At 40.8% G+C, this 18,125-nt stretch overlaps 1 protein-coding gene across 2 annotated transcripts; it reads left to right on the plus strand.

The window, feature by feature from the left end:
* Positions 1-6,011: 6,011 nt before the first annotated feature.
* Positions 6,012-17,857, plus strand: MFSD1 (major facilitator superfamily domain containing 1). Of its 2 annotated transcripts, XM_027464713.3 has the most exons (17): positions 6,012-6,187; positions 6,321-6,373; positions 6,784-6,896; positions 7,238-7,280; positions 7,583-7,650; positions 8,278-8,386; positions 8,616-8,718; positions 9,375-9,473; positions 10,098-10,209; positions 11,051-11,107; positions 11,593-11,749; positions 12,254-12,351; positions 12,653-12,765; positions 13,265-13,312; positions 14,040-14,100; positions 16,025-16,139; positions 16,392-17,857. In XM_027464713.3, exons 1-17 carry the CDS (start codon positions 6,046-6,048, stop codon positions 16,449-16,451), a joined length of 1,551 nt encoding a protein of 516 aa, XP_027320514.1. In that variant the 5' UTR covers positions 6,012-6,045; the 3' UTR covers positions 16,452-17,857. The 2 variants fall into 2 exon arrangements, with proteins under 2 accessions (XP_027320514.1, XP_038039312.1); XM_038183384.2 differs by lacking the exons at positions 16,025-16,139; positions 16,392-17,857 and adding an exon at positions 15,041-15,840.
* The last annotated feature ends 268 nt before the right edge of the window (positions 17,858-18,125 follow it).

Genomic DNA, 18,125 nt, shown 5'->3' on the forward strand with positions numbered 1-18,125 from the left:
GTTTGCTTGGGAAGCTCTGCTCGGGGCTGGGCTGCTGTCTGGAGAGAGGAGGAAAAAAACACCTTGCCCTTGGCTTGGAAACTCTCCAGAAAAGTTCAGTCACTGGAGGGCAGAGGAAATGCCTGATGAGGAACAGCTTGATGTGCATAAAATACTCAGCATCGGTGGGGGTCAGGGGATGGGGGACAAGGCGGGGGGCTGAAAGGAGATCTGTATTTGGAGTACAAGTAACTAAGGGAGGCTGATAACTGAAGGCCTTGGTTTGGAAACTACGAGGATTTATGCTGCAGTTAGAACGAGGAGGTTCTTGCTGGGTACTTTGCCTGTGTCGTAGCCTGGTACCCAAGTTACTGGGTGGTGGTACTGATACACATCCACTGAAGAATGCTGTCTGTGGGGTGAGCTCTGCACATTGCACATCTACAGGGCTACAAAGGGCAGACGGGAAGGCCTGCAACGGAGTCAGCGGGAACCAGCTCCTTCCTCCTACCACTTCTGTTACCCTAAATGCTTGTGTTTCCAAAAAACGAGTGGTCAAGCCCTGGTGACAGAGAGCCTGTATGCTGCTTTCTGCTGCTCTGTGGCCAGCAGCAGTGACCGCTGTCCCTGGCAGGGGCGCGGACTTCCTCCAGCCCCGGGCGGCTGGGCAGAGCGGTGGCGGTGTGTTGCACTAACCTTTGAGTGCTTCAGTCAACACCAGAGCTTCCTTCCTAAGCCGCTGGGCTTAGTTATAAAAGATTTAGTGTCCATCCTGTTAGGAGAAAGAGTACGCTTCTCAAAAAAAAAAAGTTAAAATGTTATGTGAATGCCTCGTTTCACTGACAGAGCATCCGATAAATGCTGTGGCTCGGTGTTTGTGTTAGAGCGCTTCACAGGCATCTCTGCTCGTTCAGCATTTCAACCAACTAACCAGAAGATTTTTAAGGGTTACCACTGTTAATATATGTTGAGCAAAGTAGAAGTGTTATCTAGTAATTCAAGCATAGTCCCCCAAACCAAAATTCATATTTCCCTCCCCAGCTCTGGACACTATTTGGCTCTAGGTGCATATGGGTGTGCTAAGCAGCCTCTGATGCACTGTTTCTTGTTCTTTTTTTGGCTTTGTTTCTTGTAATCCACCTTGGTTAAAGTATCCAGAGAGTAATACTAAAAGAAAGCCTACTGCAAGTGCTGAAGAAGCTGCACCTTGTGGATGACTGCTCTTACGCTCTCACTGCAGGCATTTTGCTTATGCATTACCTGAGCAGGTTTTGCTCTTGGAGGTATGGCCTGATAGCCGCTTCCCTTGGGGAATATCGAGGGGCTTTAAATAATTTTGGGAAATCTGAAGAGCAGTTTTTCTTGATGAGCTTAGAAAAAAGAGCAATAAACCGACGACATTCAGTTCTGTGGTCTGTTGTCTGACTCAGCTGAGCCTCTTCGGCTGAGAGGGGAGGAGGTGTTTGCTTTGGCAGTGTTGCTTTCTGAACTTCAGGAGGTTTCCTAGGCCAAGATCTTTGGTCTCACATAGATTGATGGTGCAAAAATGCTTCCTCAGCCTTTTTTTCAGCTTTCTCTGATGTAAAATAGTTTACAGAAATTAGACACGTCTTAAGGAGTTTGTATGTAAGTCCAATAGCACTTGAGTGAGACAGGAAGAGCACAGGACGCAGCGAGCTTTATAATAACACATTCCTTACCACATGAGGTGATTAAAAAATGTTTGTATGCCTGTGTATGACAGATCTTTCATAATAGGTTGCTAATGCAAAATGGAGGCAAAGCACAAGATTTTTGTTTCAAAGAACGGTTAATAGGCTAACGATGGTGAGGTAAATTTTATCATGTTAAATACACTTCCTACGTCTTTGCAATGTTGTCGTATTCTGAAGCATTTTTGCTGAGGACAGTAATAACTTAGGAGAACTAAACTGTGAAAGCTAATCGTTGCTTCACGTGGGTATTTACTATCCAGGGTGTTCAGTGAACTTGATTGATCTGGGCAATGCAAAAAGGTGAGGCCACAAGCACATAGGGATTTTATAGCATCTATAAAGTACTGTACACAGTTTTTGCTCAATTTTATGCTGTTAAACTAAACATTTGGTATCATATGGCACTTTAAGTACTTTGATTTATGGTTAGACAGAAATTGCATCTGTAATAAACATTCTAAAGTATGAGGTTAAGAGTAATCTACTGTATTTATTTGTGGCATAAAGTCTCACCAGCAATGCCTTTAAGAATCATCTTGGGCTTAACTCACACTGCACATTGCAGCCACACCGCGCTCCAGCAAGGTCACATCCAAGGTGAAGACTGAAGTGAATGGGAAGAAAGGGGTGGCATGGCAAACGTTTTGTAATAGCTAATGGAAAAACACCCTTTTTCTCCTATTAAATATCCCAGATACATTAATGTAATTTCTTACTCTACTGTAAAGGGCTCTATGTTATACCTAACAAGACAAAGTACAAATCCAGTCTTGTTTAATACGAAAACATTTAAGCACACAGACATGAAAATAACCTGAGAAACCCACTGACATCTTTGAAAATAAATACCATAAAATTAAATGTGTTTCAGGTTTGCAAAAATTCCCTCGAGGATGAATGAAAGCACAGAAACCCATTGTTGTACTAGAGCCTGCCATGGCCGTGTTCCACGGGAAGAATCTTCCCACCATTAAATTTACTATTTTGGTATTAAATCAATTATACTCGGTGGATCCTGTTTAAGAATAACAAATTAAGTAATACTTTCAAATGATTTAGGTAGCTTTTAAAGTATCTTATCTTAAACCTTCCATCTTTGCATATTTTTGTATGCTAGTAATAGCATGGGAGAGTGGCAGTACTGCAATTGATATTGTAAGGGATGAATGACAAAGGCTTCATTGGCTTTAACTCTCCTGCACCTTTTTCATAGGAAACCACAGAATAATGCAATTCAGATAGATCCCTTGTGTCCAAAAGCAGGCAGAACAGAGGACAAGAAGAAGCAAGCCACGTTATGAAATCATGAAGTTTTCAAGACAAATCCAGGATGCCTTTGTATAAATAATAAAATTAGAGAAAGATTTGACCTTTGACGTGATACGTTCTGAAATAGCCTTCTGTCTCACTGTTTTAACAGGAAAAGGAGGGTTTTGTTGCTGTCTTTTCGTGTTTCTGTTACGTATTGGATCAGCAGTGGCATACTGAATTTCTTACGATAAGGAAAACAGACTGTAATATTACGGAGAGCTGCATAAACTAAAATGGGACAAGAACATAGGAAACCAGTAAAATCCTACCGCTCAGTTAGCAGAAAGTCACAATGATGTTCTTCGTTGAGTACTCATTTTTCCAGGAATACTTTGTCATCATACTTGGCAGAGGCAATTGCCACGGCTGTCAGAAGCTCTTAAAAACACTTTTGCAGAGCGTATTTTTTGGTCTGTAGCATACAAAACACTGCAACAAAGAACCCAGGAAGAAATCCTGATCCACACTCAGCTTTAAAGATTGCAGGATTTTTGTGTGCTTGTTGATTAATTAATCAAAGTCAAATAAACAAGAGCTGTGGTGAGGATATCTGCAGAGCCTCTGAAAGCTTTTCATTTCTGTTCTTCACATTGACGTACACAGCTGAATCCAGGCCATAATATCACCATCCTAAATCACAAATTGCACTTTAATATGTTTACTTGCTTTGTGTTTTTGCCTGTTTCTTTGGTTATGGGGCTGGAGAGCCTTTTTGAGACTTAGGAGATACAGCCTGTTTTTCTAGATCTTCCTCTGGATATCCTTGGTGATAAAATTGATCAATAGTTACAGGAGAGTTTCTGTTGGATCCTTTAGTCAGAATGCTGGTATCATGTCACTGCCCGTGAGTTATAGAATCACAGAATGGCTTGGGTTGGAAGGGATCTTAGAGATCACTGAACTCCAACCCCCGATGCAGGCAGGGAGACCTTCAACTACGGATTATACACTGGGTTGATTTGAAATTAAGAGTATTATAGCTTAAACAACAAAATCAAACAACAATGATAAAACATTAAAATGGCACTTTTGTGTGTGTGTTGGTTGCCTCTTTCATCTTTAATCACCACTTCTATTTACTTGTGCCTTCTGAACCAACATTTAAAAATAGTTACAGGGGCAATATATTTTTGATGATAATATTCTGGCTCTTTATTTATTTATTTATTTATTTATTTATTTTAAGTTTAACTTTGTAGGATACATCGGCTTTGAACTGGCAACCATCATTTTGTGGAACAGACTGCAGTTTGTTTAATATTTCTGAGGGTTTTCTTCCTTGACCAACACTATAATGCCTCAGAAATTCCTGTGGTTCAGATTAAGCTCTAAATGGGGCAGAAGTTCTCGGGGAAGCAGACATGAACCATAAAGAAGTTGGTTCTGTTGATTCTGGCTCTGTACTTCACGATCAGCATGGCTGGGGCTCCCTTGCTGTCTCTGGCAATGGGTCCAGCTGTCTCCTGAGGTTTCTCGGCATTTTCTTTCTGAGAATCGTGGTGGGAGGGCAGTTTGGGAATTTCAGACTTTTGCAACAGCCATGTTTGTGTTCTGGAGGGAAAATAGAGTGTGAGAATGACCAAAAAAATATTTTCTGTGGATCAGAGAGAGCAAGAAAAGTACTGGGTGACATGACACCGGACTCCTGGAATAATGGGGATAGTTAGATAGGAAATAATATATTTTTTTTCTTCCATACACAGACTTTCACTAGATATAACTTTTTATCCCTTTTATGCTTGTATAGGACCTACCTACAGCTAACTATGCCCCCTGTATGGCCGCACGTTGCCCTCCAGCTCCCTCCAGCGGCCCTGAAATTGGGTTTGTTGGACGATGCTTTTGCAACGAGGCCGTGCAGTTTAAGACCAGGTTTTTAAGAGAAAACTCAAAGAACTGCACTAATTTCGAGTAATGCAGACTAGTTTAGGGTGGCTGAAAATGTGACCCAGTAATTTCTCTTTTCTAGGAAGACAGGCATTCGATAACATAGTTGTCTTTTGGCAGATGTGTAGCTTTTGGAAGGCACATACTGAGTGAAATGTAAACAATTTATTCCCAATAGTAGTCTGCGGTAGAGCCACTACAAGCACGCTATACCAATGTGTTTTGAAAACTTATTTAGGTTTTCCTGAATGGTTACTGCTCAAATTAATGACAGAGCAGATGGAAAGTGGGCCTTAGCTCACTGCAGGTCAGACAAAATGCAACAAATGTGCGTGCTGTTGATGTGCTCACATTTAATGTGCCTGCCATTAAAACCCTTTTAAATAGCAGGTAGACTACATATATGTAAAAAAATAAATAAATAAAATAATGACGTCCTTCCAAGAGTGTGCCTAAGACACAGTTTTATCATTGCTGAGATATCAGGGACTTTTATACAGTGGACATCCTGCTGTGTTTTTCGCAGGTGACTTTTCTGATGTTCTCACATGAACCTTTATGATACAGGCTCACATGGCCCTGTCCAGTGGCGTGAGTGACCCAGGACAGAACACCCAGCAGGGAGGTAACACGCTGTGAAGAAACATGCCAGAAAAGGTGGAAAAATAAAGAGGGTCTCAGAGAAGATGTGAATTTAATGAATTTAACGATCTCTTAGCCCAAGCAACACGCAAAAGGACAAGAGGAAATGGCCTCAAGTTGTGCCAGGGGAGGCTTGGGTTGGATATTAGGAAAACATTCTTTACTGAAAGCTTTGTGAAGGGTTGTAAGTGGCTGCCCAGGGCGCAGTGGGTCACCACCCCTGGGGGTGTTTAAGAGAGCTGTAGACGTGGTGCTTAGGGGCACGGTTTAGTGGTAGCCACGGCTGCTTGGTTAACATTTGGACTTGATGGTCTTAGGGTCGCCATCCCCATCCCCGTCCCCATTCCCGCCTGAGGCGCAGCCCGCGGCCCTCAGCCACCAGAGGCCGCGCGGGCCCTGCCCGTTGCCATGGCAACCGCGGAGGAGCCCGCGCTCCGTTACCACGGCAACCGCCGCGCGGTGCCTTGTGGGGGCTGATCATGTGAGGGCGCGGTCACATGACGGCGGCGCGATGGCGGAGGAGGAGCGGGCGCTGCTGGGCTCCGATGGCGGTGGCGGCGCCGCGGGGCCCGCCCGCCGCCTGTCCCCCTGCCACCCGCAGCGCCTGGCGCACCGCCTGCTCGTCCTGGCGCTCATGTGCTTCCTGGGCTTCGGTGCGGGGCTGGGCGGGTGGGGGGGCAGCCCCCGGGCAGGGCCGGTGCGGGTCGGGGCCTCCCCTCCTGAGGCGTCCCCTTTCCCCTGAGGCCTCCCTCTCCTCCTGAGGCCTCCCTCCCCTTCTCCCCGCAGGCAGCTACTTCTGCTACGACAACCCGGCCGCCCTGCAGACGCAGGTCCAGGCGGTGAGTCCCTTGGGGGCTGTGCGGGCCCCGGGTGGTGCTCCGTGGGGCGCTGCTGGGGGGGTGCCCGGCCTGGTGCGTGGGGTTGCGGGGTTAAAATAGCAGCGCTGAGCCCCTCAGAGGTGCTGGCGGCGTTTGTTTGCCGCGTTCTGGTTGAAAAGAGGTGGGTGATTTTCTTTTAGGTGCCCCCGAGAATGTCTTAATTACTATGCGTTAAAACAGCGTGCATCACTTCATTCTAAAACAGCCATTTTCCCCAGAAATTATCGCCAAACATCCCCTCGCACTTTCTGATCAGAAAGCGTGCTTATTTCTAAGTACTCTTACATATATGCGTATTCTGTGACTTTGTAGTTACCTTAGGTGCAAGTTATTTGCTTACTTACTTTCAAATTTTCCTCCTGTTCCTGTAGGATATGAAGGTGAACACAGCGCAGTTCATGGCGCTCTATGCCTGGTATTCCTGGCCCAATGTGGTTCTTTGCTTCTTTGGAGGCTTTCTGATAGACAGAGTATTTGGAATACGGTAGGTGTGATCCTGCTGTCATTCGCATTTAGCGGATGGTAGAGGTAAAGTACATGCAGAATTTAACGCAGCAGAGTTCTTTCTTTTTCTTTCATACCACCTAGGAACTTCTGCTGGTACAACCAATTTCTGTTCCTTTTATGTCTTCAGTAAAACAGCTTCAAAAATACCAGTCTGCATCTTTTTCTTTTTAATGAAATTGTCAAGCTATCACATGTATTACACAGAACTTTCATTGTACATCAGCCTTCCCTTTTTCCTTATTGTATGTCTAATACTGTGTTTTACAGGGGGGAAAAGGAATCGAATCTATTCATTAAGTTGTTTTATTTTTCTTACAGGTTGGGCACTATAATATTTAGCATCTTTGTTTGTGTTGGGCAGGTAAGTGCAAGTGAGAGGGCGAAGGATGATACCAGAAGCATCACTGCTGGGAGTGGGATGTAGAAAAAAGCTTGGATGGCTTCACTGATAGTAGTGTGTACTCAGGGTGGGTCAGGATGGATTTTGTGAAGCCAGCAGGGTAATGCATAAGGCAGAGGAGTAAAATAAAAAGAAATGAGCAGGAAGTGGATGTGAAATAGTTCTCTGGGCCCAGGAAGGGAAAACGATCTTGCTTTGAGATGGTTCTAGTTTGATTCGCGCTCCAAATTTGAAATGATAATTCTTAAATGTTTATTTGACAGGTGATCTTTGCCTTGGGAGCACTGTTTAATGCTTTTTGGCTGATGGAAGCAGGCAGATTGGTATTTGGGTAAGTCTAGAGGAGCGTGCTTTGTGCCTTATGATGTAGAATCAGCTTTCTGTGTCCTAGAAAGCTGCGGCTGTGTTTGCGCTCCGACAAAATCATTGGCTGTTGAGGCATCTTTGAAGTTGTGACTTGCAAAAAGCTTCAGTCGTGTTCCCATTCTAATGCAAAATTATAAAATAAGTACAGCTTCTCAGTTGTTCTTTGTTTGGAACATCCACCTACTGATTTCAGAAATTACAAAACTCCCCAAGTAAAGACTTGGCACTCAGTAGTCTGACAAAACTGGGTTAGTCTTTCTCTAATTTTTACTTTCTCGAATAAAGGGAATTGTTAGCAACAACAAATACAAAAGGGCTGCAGTAGTGGCAAAAATGAGAGCAAATGTCATATCGCCTTCTATTTTGGAATGTTCCACAGAATGAAAATGCTAGAAAGTCTGACTAACTCTACTGGGGGGTGGACAGTTCTTTGGGTTCTGATAAGATGCTGCTTTTGGTGTCGTTGGGGTCAGCAGCTGTGCGGTGAGAAACTCCTCTGAAATACTCTCATATTGGTATTGATAGCAAGTGATGGGCTGTTTCTTGTTATTTCCCACATTAACGTGTTTTGTTTTATGCCTCCCTTTTTTAGAATAGGTGGAGAGTCCTTAGCGGTGGCACAGAACACGTATGCAGTCAGTTGGTTTAAAGGCAAAGAGTTAAATCTCGTGTTTGGATTACAACTCAGCATGGCCAGAATTGTAAGTTTAAAGCTGTGTAGCTCTGATTCATGGACTTTAACGGGTGTGGCTTGTCTGTGTTGCTGGTGGCTGATGTTCCAGGTGTTGTTTTATCTGTTTTTAACAGATATTTATAAATAAAGACAGTTTATCTGTCCTTACATGTTCAGTAAGCAGTTTGACTAATGTTCCTTTTGAATTCATGTAATTGTGGCAGGCATTATTCTTTACGTAAGTCTGTTCTGCCTAGGGGAGCACAGTGAACATGAATATCATGGGATGGATTTACTCCAGAGTTCAACATCTTCTGGGGCACAGTGGTCACAGTACTCTTGGCGTAACTCTCATGATAGGTTAGTAATATTTTTGGATTGACGTCACTTGATATTTTGGGTTTCTGAATTTGAGTGGTATGCGTATACGTTACTGATTTCCTACTAACTATGAAGTTAGTAAAATGCTGTGTGATTTTTCTGGCTGCAGAACTCAATTTTGTGTCTTCCAGCAATGAAACATTCAATGTACTCTGAGTAAAGGGCAGACTTAAAAAATAAAAATAAATTATTCTGAAGGGCACCAAGTCACAAATTGTGTGTAGCTGCCTGATGTGTAAAAGCAGAATTTCGTCTCCCTTTGGATCAGCATTCCTTTTCTTCAGAGCCACGTGTGTTAGTGTTAACGCCTTGGTGGTGTTAACGAGGCCTTGGCTTTGGTTCTGTTATTGCAAGGCGCAGATAAGGACTTCAGCTGTACTGAGTGGGAGTGGTGGTAATATTTGTGGAATAAATATGGTTTTGTTTGTGTTGCAGTTCCAAACAGGTGCCTCCTCTGGTAGACTTCAATATTTACACCTTATTCTGAGCTGCACAGCTTCTTGAGTCTTGTACATAAACTGGTGTTAACCTGACTGAACTGGCATTAGATATGTGAAGATATGTTACCATGTGTGTCTAAAAGCCAAATTACTGCTTGGTTCGACAGCTAACTGTGTTGTGTTACCTTCTTGCAGGTGGCATAACGTGTCTCTTCTCACTGGGTTGTGCGCTAATCCTCGCTTATCTGGATAAGAGAGCAGAGAAACTCCTTTGCAAAGAGCAAGGGAAAACGGGTGAGTGCTGTGGGCAAACGTGCCTTGGACTTGATTCTTTCATTCTAGAGCAGATCGTTCCGCTTGCTCAATGTTTTATTTATGGAGCTTGTGAAGAACCTTCCAGTTCACACCAGTTTGGACCAGTACTCTGTTTTGTTGAAGTCGGTCTTCTTTCCTTCAGTGGGTGTGCAGAAACATGCCGCTCTTTTCCACCAGTGTGGTGTTTTGAGTTCTCTGTGTGGGAGAACTTAGCCCAATTGAAAATACACTTGGTTCTCAAGTTCTGTTTGAGTATATAGCGTGATGTTTCAGGCACTAATTTCACAAACTGATCAAGCTGTTCTTTCAAGGAAGCGTTTATATTTAATTCTACTGCACAAGACAGCTTTAAAAAAAAGCTTTGGAGAACTTGTACATCCGGCTTAATGTAGGAGATAGAGTTCTCCGCTTTAGTGCTGTTGATCTAGGACCTGTGTTCTTAGCTTCTGCTCACTGTGTGAACTTTATACAAGAATGTGGATAGTGTCAGGATCATAATGCTTCAGTAGTGACTCTCAGTCACCTGAATGTTTATTCAGTGTGGATGAATTTCAGAAATGTTTGTGCTGACTGAAACAATATTGTCTTTTGCCTCTGTTCCAGGTGAAGTGATTAAGCTGACTGATGTGAAGGACTTCTCTTTGTCACTGTGGCTTATATTTTTAATCTGTGTCTGTTATTACGGAGCGGTCTTTCCTTTCATCGGACTTGGGAAGTAAGCACCTCGCGTAGTGCAGCTCTTCTTCCCCTTGAGTTTGGCCAGGTTGTAATGTGGTTTATAAGGTAGGAGGTGCGGCTGATGTTTAAAAAATGCAGATGGCTGTGGGACTGCTGGTCTCCTAGTAAGTCTGTGCTGCGCATAACTCTTACACTTTCCTTATCTGCTGAGCTTTGTGGGAAATACCATTCATTTTTTGTAGGTGAGTTGTCAGAACCCGAAAGCATAACATGTGTTTCATTGCCAGATTAAAACTCTATTTAGATTGAACCATGCCACAAGATTTGGTGCAGAAAGTTGTGGACAGTTGTCGTATAGGATTCCTCCAATGCTCATACACCATTGAATTTGAGTTGGGGGCTTAAATGCAGTTACAGCTTTGGACTAAAGCTCTTTTGCTGCTAATTTTAATATTATCAAGCTGAAGCTTGAAGCATTTGTGTGTAGATTTTTTTTTCCTGAACCGTGTGAACTCAAGAACTATGTGCAAGAACTCAATTAGATTTTGAATATAATTAGAAGCAGACCTTGTGAGCTTCGTGCGTGTTTTATGTTGTAAAGTGGAAAGTTTGAGATTACTTGGAGGTGTTTTAATGGCCAGCAATGTAGGTGCCTATTTTTCATTTGTGCATTTATTCCAAAACCTCTTACTGCTAATGTCTCATTACTGTGTTATGTATTGGTTTTGTATTTTGAATGTTTTCTGCAAAATGCAATGTAAATAGTCCTTTGACAAAAATCTTGAGACTCTAATAGTCTTCTAAATGAGATCTCTTTTGGGGTGTTTGATAATTATTCATGTATGCATTGTTCTAAATTTGTACTTCTTTATTTCTAGGGTTTTCTTTATTGAGAAATTCCGATTTTCATCTCAAGAAGCAAGTGCAATTGACAGGTATATTTTGGTTAGTTTAATGAGTAGATGCCCTACGGCTGTGCTTTAGGAGTATATGTGTATCTGTGTTTTGCTTCAGTGGGTAGAGTTGGCATGGGCTGAGAAATAATCGGGAGACATTTGCTTAAATAAAGATGTCTTAGATAAGCTGGTTGAGGGATCTGAAAGAAAAAGTTCTATCTGAAGTGTATTACTGTGGAATTTAGTGATTTTCTTCAGAGTAGATGGCAACAGTTGAATAGCAATGATAAATACATTTTCCTTGTTTGAAAAAGAATTTGGGACCTGGCAAAACGCAAAACACTTGATGGTGTGTGATTCCAAAAGCTCTAAGTATATTGCTGTTTCCTTCTTGGATGATGAATGTCTTCACATCCTCAGACGTTTGGGGAGTTTTGAGTTCTGGAATCTATTTTTCTTTGTGTGTGTGGATTTTATGGTTTGAAGTTACAAGGGAATTTTCTTCTTTTTTCACTCTTTTGTAGCATTGTGTATATTATATCAGCACCCATGTCCCCTGTCTTTGGATTCCTGGTGGATAAAATTGGAAAGAATATCATCTGGGTTCTATGTGCTGTAGTAACTACGCTTGCTGCTCATATTATGTTGGCATTCACCTTCTGGAACCCCTGGATAGCAATGGTAACCAGTGTCTCAAAGAGACTTTGATAGCTAAATCTGACAAAATAAGAATTTTTGCTGCTGATTAATTATTCCGTACAAGTTATGTGTCTTCTGACTACATAGTGTTAAAACCTATATAAATATTCCCTTGTTATGTTGGTGTTAATATCATAATTAGGCCACTTCTAATGGTTTTAAACTGTCTCTAGCATGCTATATTTGATAACTGTAAACTTGAATAAAAGCTTTTGTTATGAGCTTCCTCTTCCTAGGGCTTGCGAAATAGATCATGAAATTAGGTTTACAAATTTGAATGCAGTGCCCACCAGTGTTTCCACTTCTGGGAAAAGTTCTCTCTTCTTCTAAATATGCATATTTATTTAGAAGAGCATAGCAAAAACAAGTTACTTTTGCTCTTCTTTTCTGTTTTTGGAGAAGGGGAAAACTAATACATGCATTTATTAGAAACGTACCGCAAAAACACATTTCATCCAGCATCTTGTCATTTATTTATTTCACCAGTGTTTACTAGGAGTGGCCTACTCTTTGCTTGCCTGTGCCCTGTGGCCCATGGTGGCCTTTGTTGTTCCAGAACATCAGCTGGGAACTGCTTATGGCTTGTAAGTACTGGGATCTGTTATGCTGCTCTACAGTGATGACATCCCTGTACTGTGGAACCACTTAATACCAAGTAGTTGTAACAAGTTAAAGGTTGCTGGTTCTGTTCAAGCTCAGTCTGGGAAGAAGTCTCCTGTAGTTTCAGTGGGTGGCTGCAGCAGATGCACAGTAGCTTCTGCAAAAACAGAGTTGTGTCTCTGCCTAACATATGGAGAGAAGTTAATCTTGCTGTTCGATTAAAAATAAATTATTGATTGTTCTTTAAAAAGCCTCTACACAGTGGTAATCCTTTGTTTTTGTTAGCATGCAGTCTATCCAGAATCTCGGTCTGGCGATTATTTCTATAGCAGCTGGGATGATTCTGGACACAAGAGGATACTTGTTTCTTGAGGTCTTCTTCAGCGCTTGCGTTTGCTGTAAGTAGTGAAAACACTGAAAATGCATCCTGTGCATTGAGGAGGCTTTGGCTTCTCTACATATTTTCTGTAACATGCTAAGTGACTCCTTTGTGTCTGTGCAGTTGGATAGACATTTTCAGCTGAAGCAATGTTGAAAGAGACTTATACCTAGTGAAGTATTTTGTGTTTTATTCTGAAGTGACTTTGTGAATAGCGTGGATGTTTGGAAAAAATGCAGAGTGAGTGAAAGGGTAGGTGAATGACGCTCTTAAAGGCTGTGTTTGTATCAGGGGTCTCTATTAGTATGAAGAAAAAAATTTTCTCTGAGTTACCATGCTGCTTGTGGGCATAGCAGAATTTTCAAAAGTGATAAAAATGCTGCTGCAAAAAGCTTCCTTTCATTACAATTGTCATGAAAAAAAATCTTAATTGTTGCTCAGTCAGATGTTAAAGCTGCTTTTATGTTATTGTAGTAAACTTTCTGTCAGCTAAAACTGCTTTTTCTTTTATTTTTTAGTGTCACTGATAGCTGTAGTCATGCTGTATTTTGTGAATCATCTTACAGGTAAGTGCTTTTAGTGTCTCTTGATGCTTGTTTTTCATAGTAATTCATGAAGTTACTAAGATGAAGTGTTTACAGTTGGTGGTGTACAGCTGGGTGTCAAACGCTATAACACATGGATTTGGTGCTATCCCTTGGATAAGGCTTGTCCTCATCAAATGTTTTTCCTTGGTGCTGTAGTATGAACCTTGCTGATTAGCAGGGTGAAGTACCTACCCCTCCAGCTAACTTGAACAAATGTGTAGGATATCACGCAGATAAGCAGTTGAGAAAAAGCTATTTTTATGTGTAAACTGCTTGATTGTATGTATCTGCAAATATTAAAACTTGGTAGACTTTCCTTCAAATAGTGGTCTTTCTCAGCTACTTCTTGAAGCTGTAACCACTGGAAGATCTAGAGGGGTTACCTTCGTTTGTTTCTTTCCAAGTTGCTTTTGCTTTCTCTAATTTTATGGGGAAGTGTGATGAGTTGTAGAGAAACTTCGTTGTTACTCAGCAAAAACCTGAGTCAGGCTTGAGAGCTTAGTGTAGTTCCTGATTTTGCTTGCGTATTTGATTATGAGGAAGTTGCTTTCTTCTATTTACATCGTTTTTTGTAAAAATGACTGATCTCTTCTGTCAAATGCTCTGAGAATTTCTGTAATGAGGTATAATATCAAAGATACAGAATTAAAAAAAAAAAAACACATTGATTATTAAAGCTTCAAAGTAGTTACGTCATCTGTTGCAGGTGGTGATCTTAACTGGTCTGCAAGGAAAAGGGAAAAACTGCAAAAAGTAGCTGCATCTGAGTAAGTATAAAGAACGGTGTCCTTACAAAATGTTGAACCTCAAGTAATTAAGTAGATTACTGGCAGACCTACAAGAGACTAAGTTCAGACATTTGTATTGAAAACCACTCTTTTCTTCAAGGTAGTAGGGTTTCATACTCTTACCTCTTGTGAATAATTAAAGGAAGTAACAATTAACCAGGTCTCCCTTCCTGGCACTCCTGCTTATTATTTCTCCTCATTAACTTCAGTAACCTTCCAACTCAGCAGAATAGAGGTGTAGTTTTTAAAAGTTTGTATCATTTATTTTAAAACTTGCCACTTTACATGGTGTGTTCCTGACAGAGTCAGCAAGAGACATTACTCAGGTTTAATGTCAAGTGATGCATGGACTAATTTTTTAAGAGTCGCATTAAAAACTAGGTCCCTCTTCAGGAGAAACCCTACTCTGGTCCTTTCCTGTTCAGCTTGCTCCTTTTGCTGTTTTATTTAGAAGTCTTAACCCAAATGTCTCTGAAAACTGTAGTGTCAAGCTCAGTGTGTGGTCACATCTGTGCCATAAATGCTGGCTGCAGTGAAAAGCTTTTCCGTGACAAATGTTAATATGGAACCCAGTCACAGCTTTCAGGATAACTTCTGTGGAATTTGAGCTGCTTACATATGAGCAACGTGGAATTTCTTTGATATATGTCCTGTTCTGACCTAATTCAGCTCAGTGAGTCCCTTCAGATCCTGAAGTTTGTTTGCATGTAATGTTGTTGAAATACTTTACCTTTTTTAATAGGTAACTACACTTGTGTCCAAATAGAGACCTGTGTCCAAATAGAGCTGCTTCTCAGTCTGCCCAGACCATGTGCATAACACTCCAGAATTTACTGTGAAAGATGTCTTAGAGTATGCTGTGGGATATAGTGCCTTAGAGTAATATTTTCAGTAATTTTTATTACAATGTTTTTTGCAGAAAAGAAAGTTGATTAGCAAATATCATCCAGAAGTGGGGAGCATTTGATCAGCATCATGTCAACTTGAAGAATTTATGTTGCTTAGTTTGGTGGTCAGCACTGGACAATAGTTCTCTTTCAAAAGATTAACACTGAGAATTTTACAGGAAATGGTTAAGTTTTATGCTTTGTAACTAATTTTAACTAATGCCAACTCATCTCTTAACACTTGAACAAAATTGGTTTACAGTGTTTTACACTGTTTCAGCTGTGTCATTGGAGAGGGCACTCTGCAGCCCAGGACAAACACATTCATCTTTAAAATAAAGACTAGCATAAAGTGTCTATGTACAGCACTGTACCATGTTGGTGTGGGTGGAGACTTCTTAACAGCGTTTTATGTACTGGAATAAGGTTCACTGCCTTCCTTAGAAGTGGGTCACTGTTACTGCCTTTGTCACTGTCTCAATGCAAACCACTGTCTTAAGCTAAACATGTTCAGAGCTTTGTTCAGTCCTGTTTCCCTTTCAGGTTGTGTAGGAAATGACTGACCGACAATGGTCTGGTCAAATATCGACTCATTTGCAGGCGACTGCTGTCAATTCTGAAGACTGCTGAGCGGTCTTTTACTTGCGTTTTTGACAATCGATTCTTTTTGTATTGTAATCTTATATTTTAAGGAGTGAAGAAGACCTGTTTAATAAAGGGATATTAAATTGTTCTTACAAAAGCTCATTGAGCATGTTGTAATCTGTGGAAATCAAAAGATTTATCTTTCTACTGAAGTCTTGCAATCTAAATAAAAGGAAACTGCAGAAAATAGCCTCTCTCTTTCTTTACACTTAGTGTAATTCATTCACAGCTTTCTTTTAATCTAATATCCAAAATTCATCTACAAACATTAGAAGCATTTCTATTTATAGGAAATAAAACCACCGTATGCAAGATAGTTGCTGGGTTTGCACTCTTTAGTGCAAGTCTCTTAAATGAATTTTCTTTTCCAGAGCTGAAGAACAAGAGAGACTCAGACGTCAAAATGAAGATGACTTGGCTAAATTACGGCCAAAAGCTGATGACTTTAGTTTCAGGAATAAATACCTCTCCAAACTAGGCGCTCAGGTATTAGTAACAAAGTAGGGTTTTTAGTAGTAATGAGTAGAAGTCTAAAATGGCTGTTTCAAAACCTTGGTTTATTGTTTCAAATAGCCAGCACATTAACCTCTGAGTAGAATGCTTAATGTATGCTTGTTCTCAGAAACAGTCTCACTAATGGTAGTTAAAAATGTAATGAGGGAAATGGAATTGAATCAGACCAAATAAGCTGAGGAGCATGCCCCTCATGATGCATGTTTTTAATCTTATTTTTTGCAGCTACCAGACAATTATTCTTCCTATTTATCGACAATGGCACACAGAAGCGTGTTGAAATAACATCTTGCCCTACTTGCAAAAGCAGAAACACACTGAAGTTCCTGCACACACAACTTTGTTTCCAGTACTGAGAACTAACGCTGCAGAAGCAGAATCATGCACCACATTTTTCTGCAAGCATAGACCCTATTTTTAAAGTATTTGGCTTAAGCTCCCCTCTGCACCTTGAGGTAAATAACACAGATACTGAGGAAGAATCACCTGGCTGTTTATTTGAACCCGTGAGCATGTGCTACACCACCCTAAAATACTCAGTGAGTAGCTCAACTCAACAGCTGAGACTTGATCTCCTCTCAGTATACAACCATGGCTGAAGTGTGGAAGCTTTGCTGCGGTAACCAAGTTGCTGTGAAATGAGTCGATGCAGTCATGGAATATTTAACTTCTCAAGTTGGACAACTTTATTGCCATATTGAAAACAATCTGTTTCATTTTTATTGTAGAAAATGTGAGGGAAGACTACCTCTTATTTTTGGTCTAAGCAACTATTTCTGAAGAGTCTGAACTATACAATTCTAATGCTTTTATTCAAAAAGTACGAGCCCTGGAATTTAATATTAGATCAAAGACTTAGCAATAACCTCATGTAAGTCATGATTAACATGAAAATTGGTGTATTTAAGAGCTTGCCACTGAAAACTGTGGAAAGAGTTCTGGCACTCTGGAAAAATGTTGTTACATTTCATCATGAAAATTACGCTTTTTCCGTAATTTCTGTGGAAGGCTTGTTCCTGAACAGAGCTAATTTTTAGTAACTCCTGCGGAGTGCTTTATCAGATTCTTTTGTTTTTGTTAACCATAAAGCCTCACTTATGTAATTGGACATAAGTTCTCACACTAAACTAATCATACTCTAAAAGGGAAGAGCATCTGGCTTTCTTGAGCACTGGCTGCACTGAGCGAAGAGCTGCTGTATGAGTAGATGATGAAGTGCACAGAGGTGAGTGAGCTTTTCTTGGCTGACTTCAGGCGGTTCTTGTGTGCCCCAGTGCTTAAGAAATTTATACAAGTTGCTTGACTGGAGAGAAAATATTTTGTTAGAATAAAAATTTATATTTATATTACTTTGCCTGCAGTAACTTAACCCTTCTGCAACTCATTGTTTTGATTTTTTTTTTTTTAAAGATATGACTAAGTGGAGATTGTTTTCATGTTCTGAAAAGGCTAACAGGTTTGTGAAAGACTAAGCCAGGACTATTTTAATTAATAGTAAAGTATTCTGAAGAGCAATCTAGGAAAACAAAGTGGCAGATTGAGCTTACTTCTGAACTGGAGCAGTACACTGACCTGTGAGAACTCTTATTGGTGCTTTCTGTGCTCCCTTAGAGAACCAAACACTATCTTGGTTGATTTTTGTTTGTAGACTTGTGAATTATGGGTCTCTTTTAATAAAAGCTTTAAATGGATGTTGGCTCTTGTATTGTTCTTACTGTTTTGTGATGTGTTGTTGCCCTTGGAGGTAGTTAAGACTGACTTACTTTTTTTTTTTTTTTTTTTTTAACAAGTACAATTTCTGCTTTCCCCTGAGAAATACTTAGATGAAGCGTCTCTTTGAGGATCCAAGGGAAAAATTTCCCCCCGGGTTCCTTTGCTGTTGGGTTGGTGCATTTGTCCTTCTCGGGAAGGGAAGAAATTAGATATTGTTCTACTGCTCTTCCTCACTTCCTTCAGCTA

Source organism: Anas platyrhynchos, chromosome 9 (assembly GCF_047663525.1).
Source record: "Anas platyrhynchos isolate ZD024472 breed Pekin duck chromosome 9, IASCAAS_PekinDuck_T2T, whole genome shotgun sequence".
NCBI classification, from domain to species: Eukaryota; Metazoa; Chordata; class Aves; order Anseriformes; family Anatidae; genus Anas; species Anas platyrhynchos.

Excerpts from the sequence above, each read along its gene's own strand:
- MFSD1 (XM_027464713.3), top strand. The coding sequence starts at position 6,046 with ATGGCGGAGGAGGAGCGGGCGCTGCTGGGCTCCGATGGCGGTGGCGGC. Across the intron at positions 7,651-8,277 it reads GCAGGCAGATTGGTATTTGG|AATAGGTGGAGAGTCCTTAG; the intron begins GTAAGTCTAGAG and ends TCCCTTTTTTAG. Across the intron at positions 16,140-16,391 it reads TCTCCAAACTAGGCGCTCAG|CTACCAGACAATTATTCTTC; the intron begins GTATTAGTAACA and ends TATTTTTTGCAG.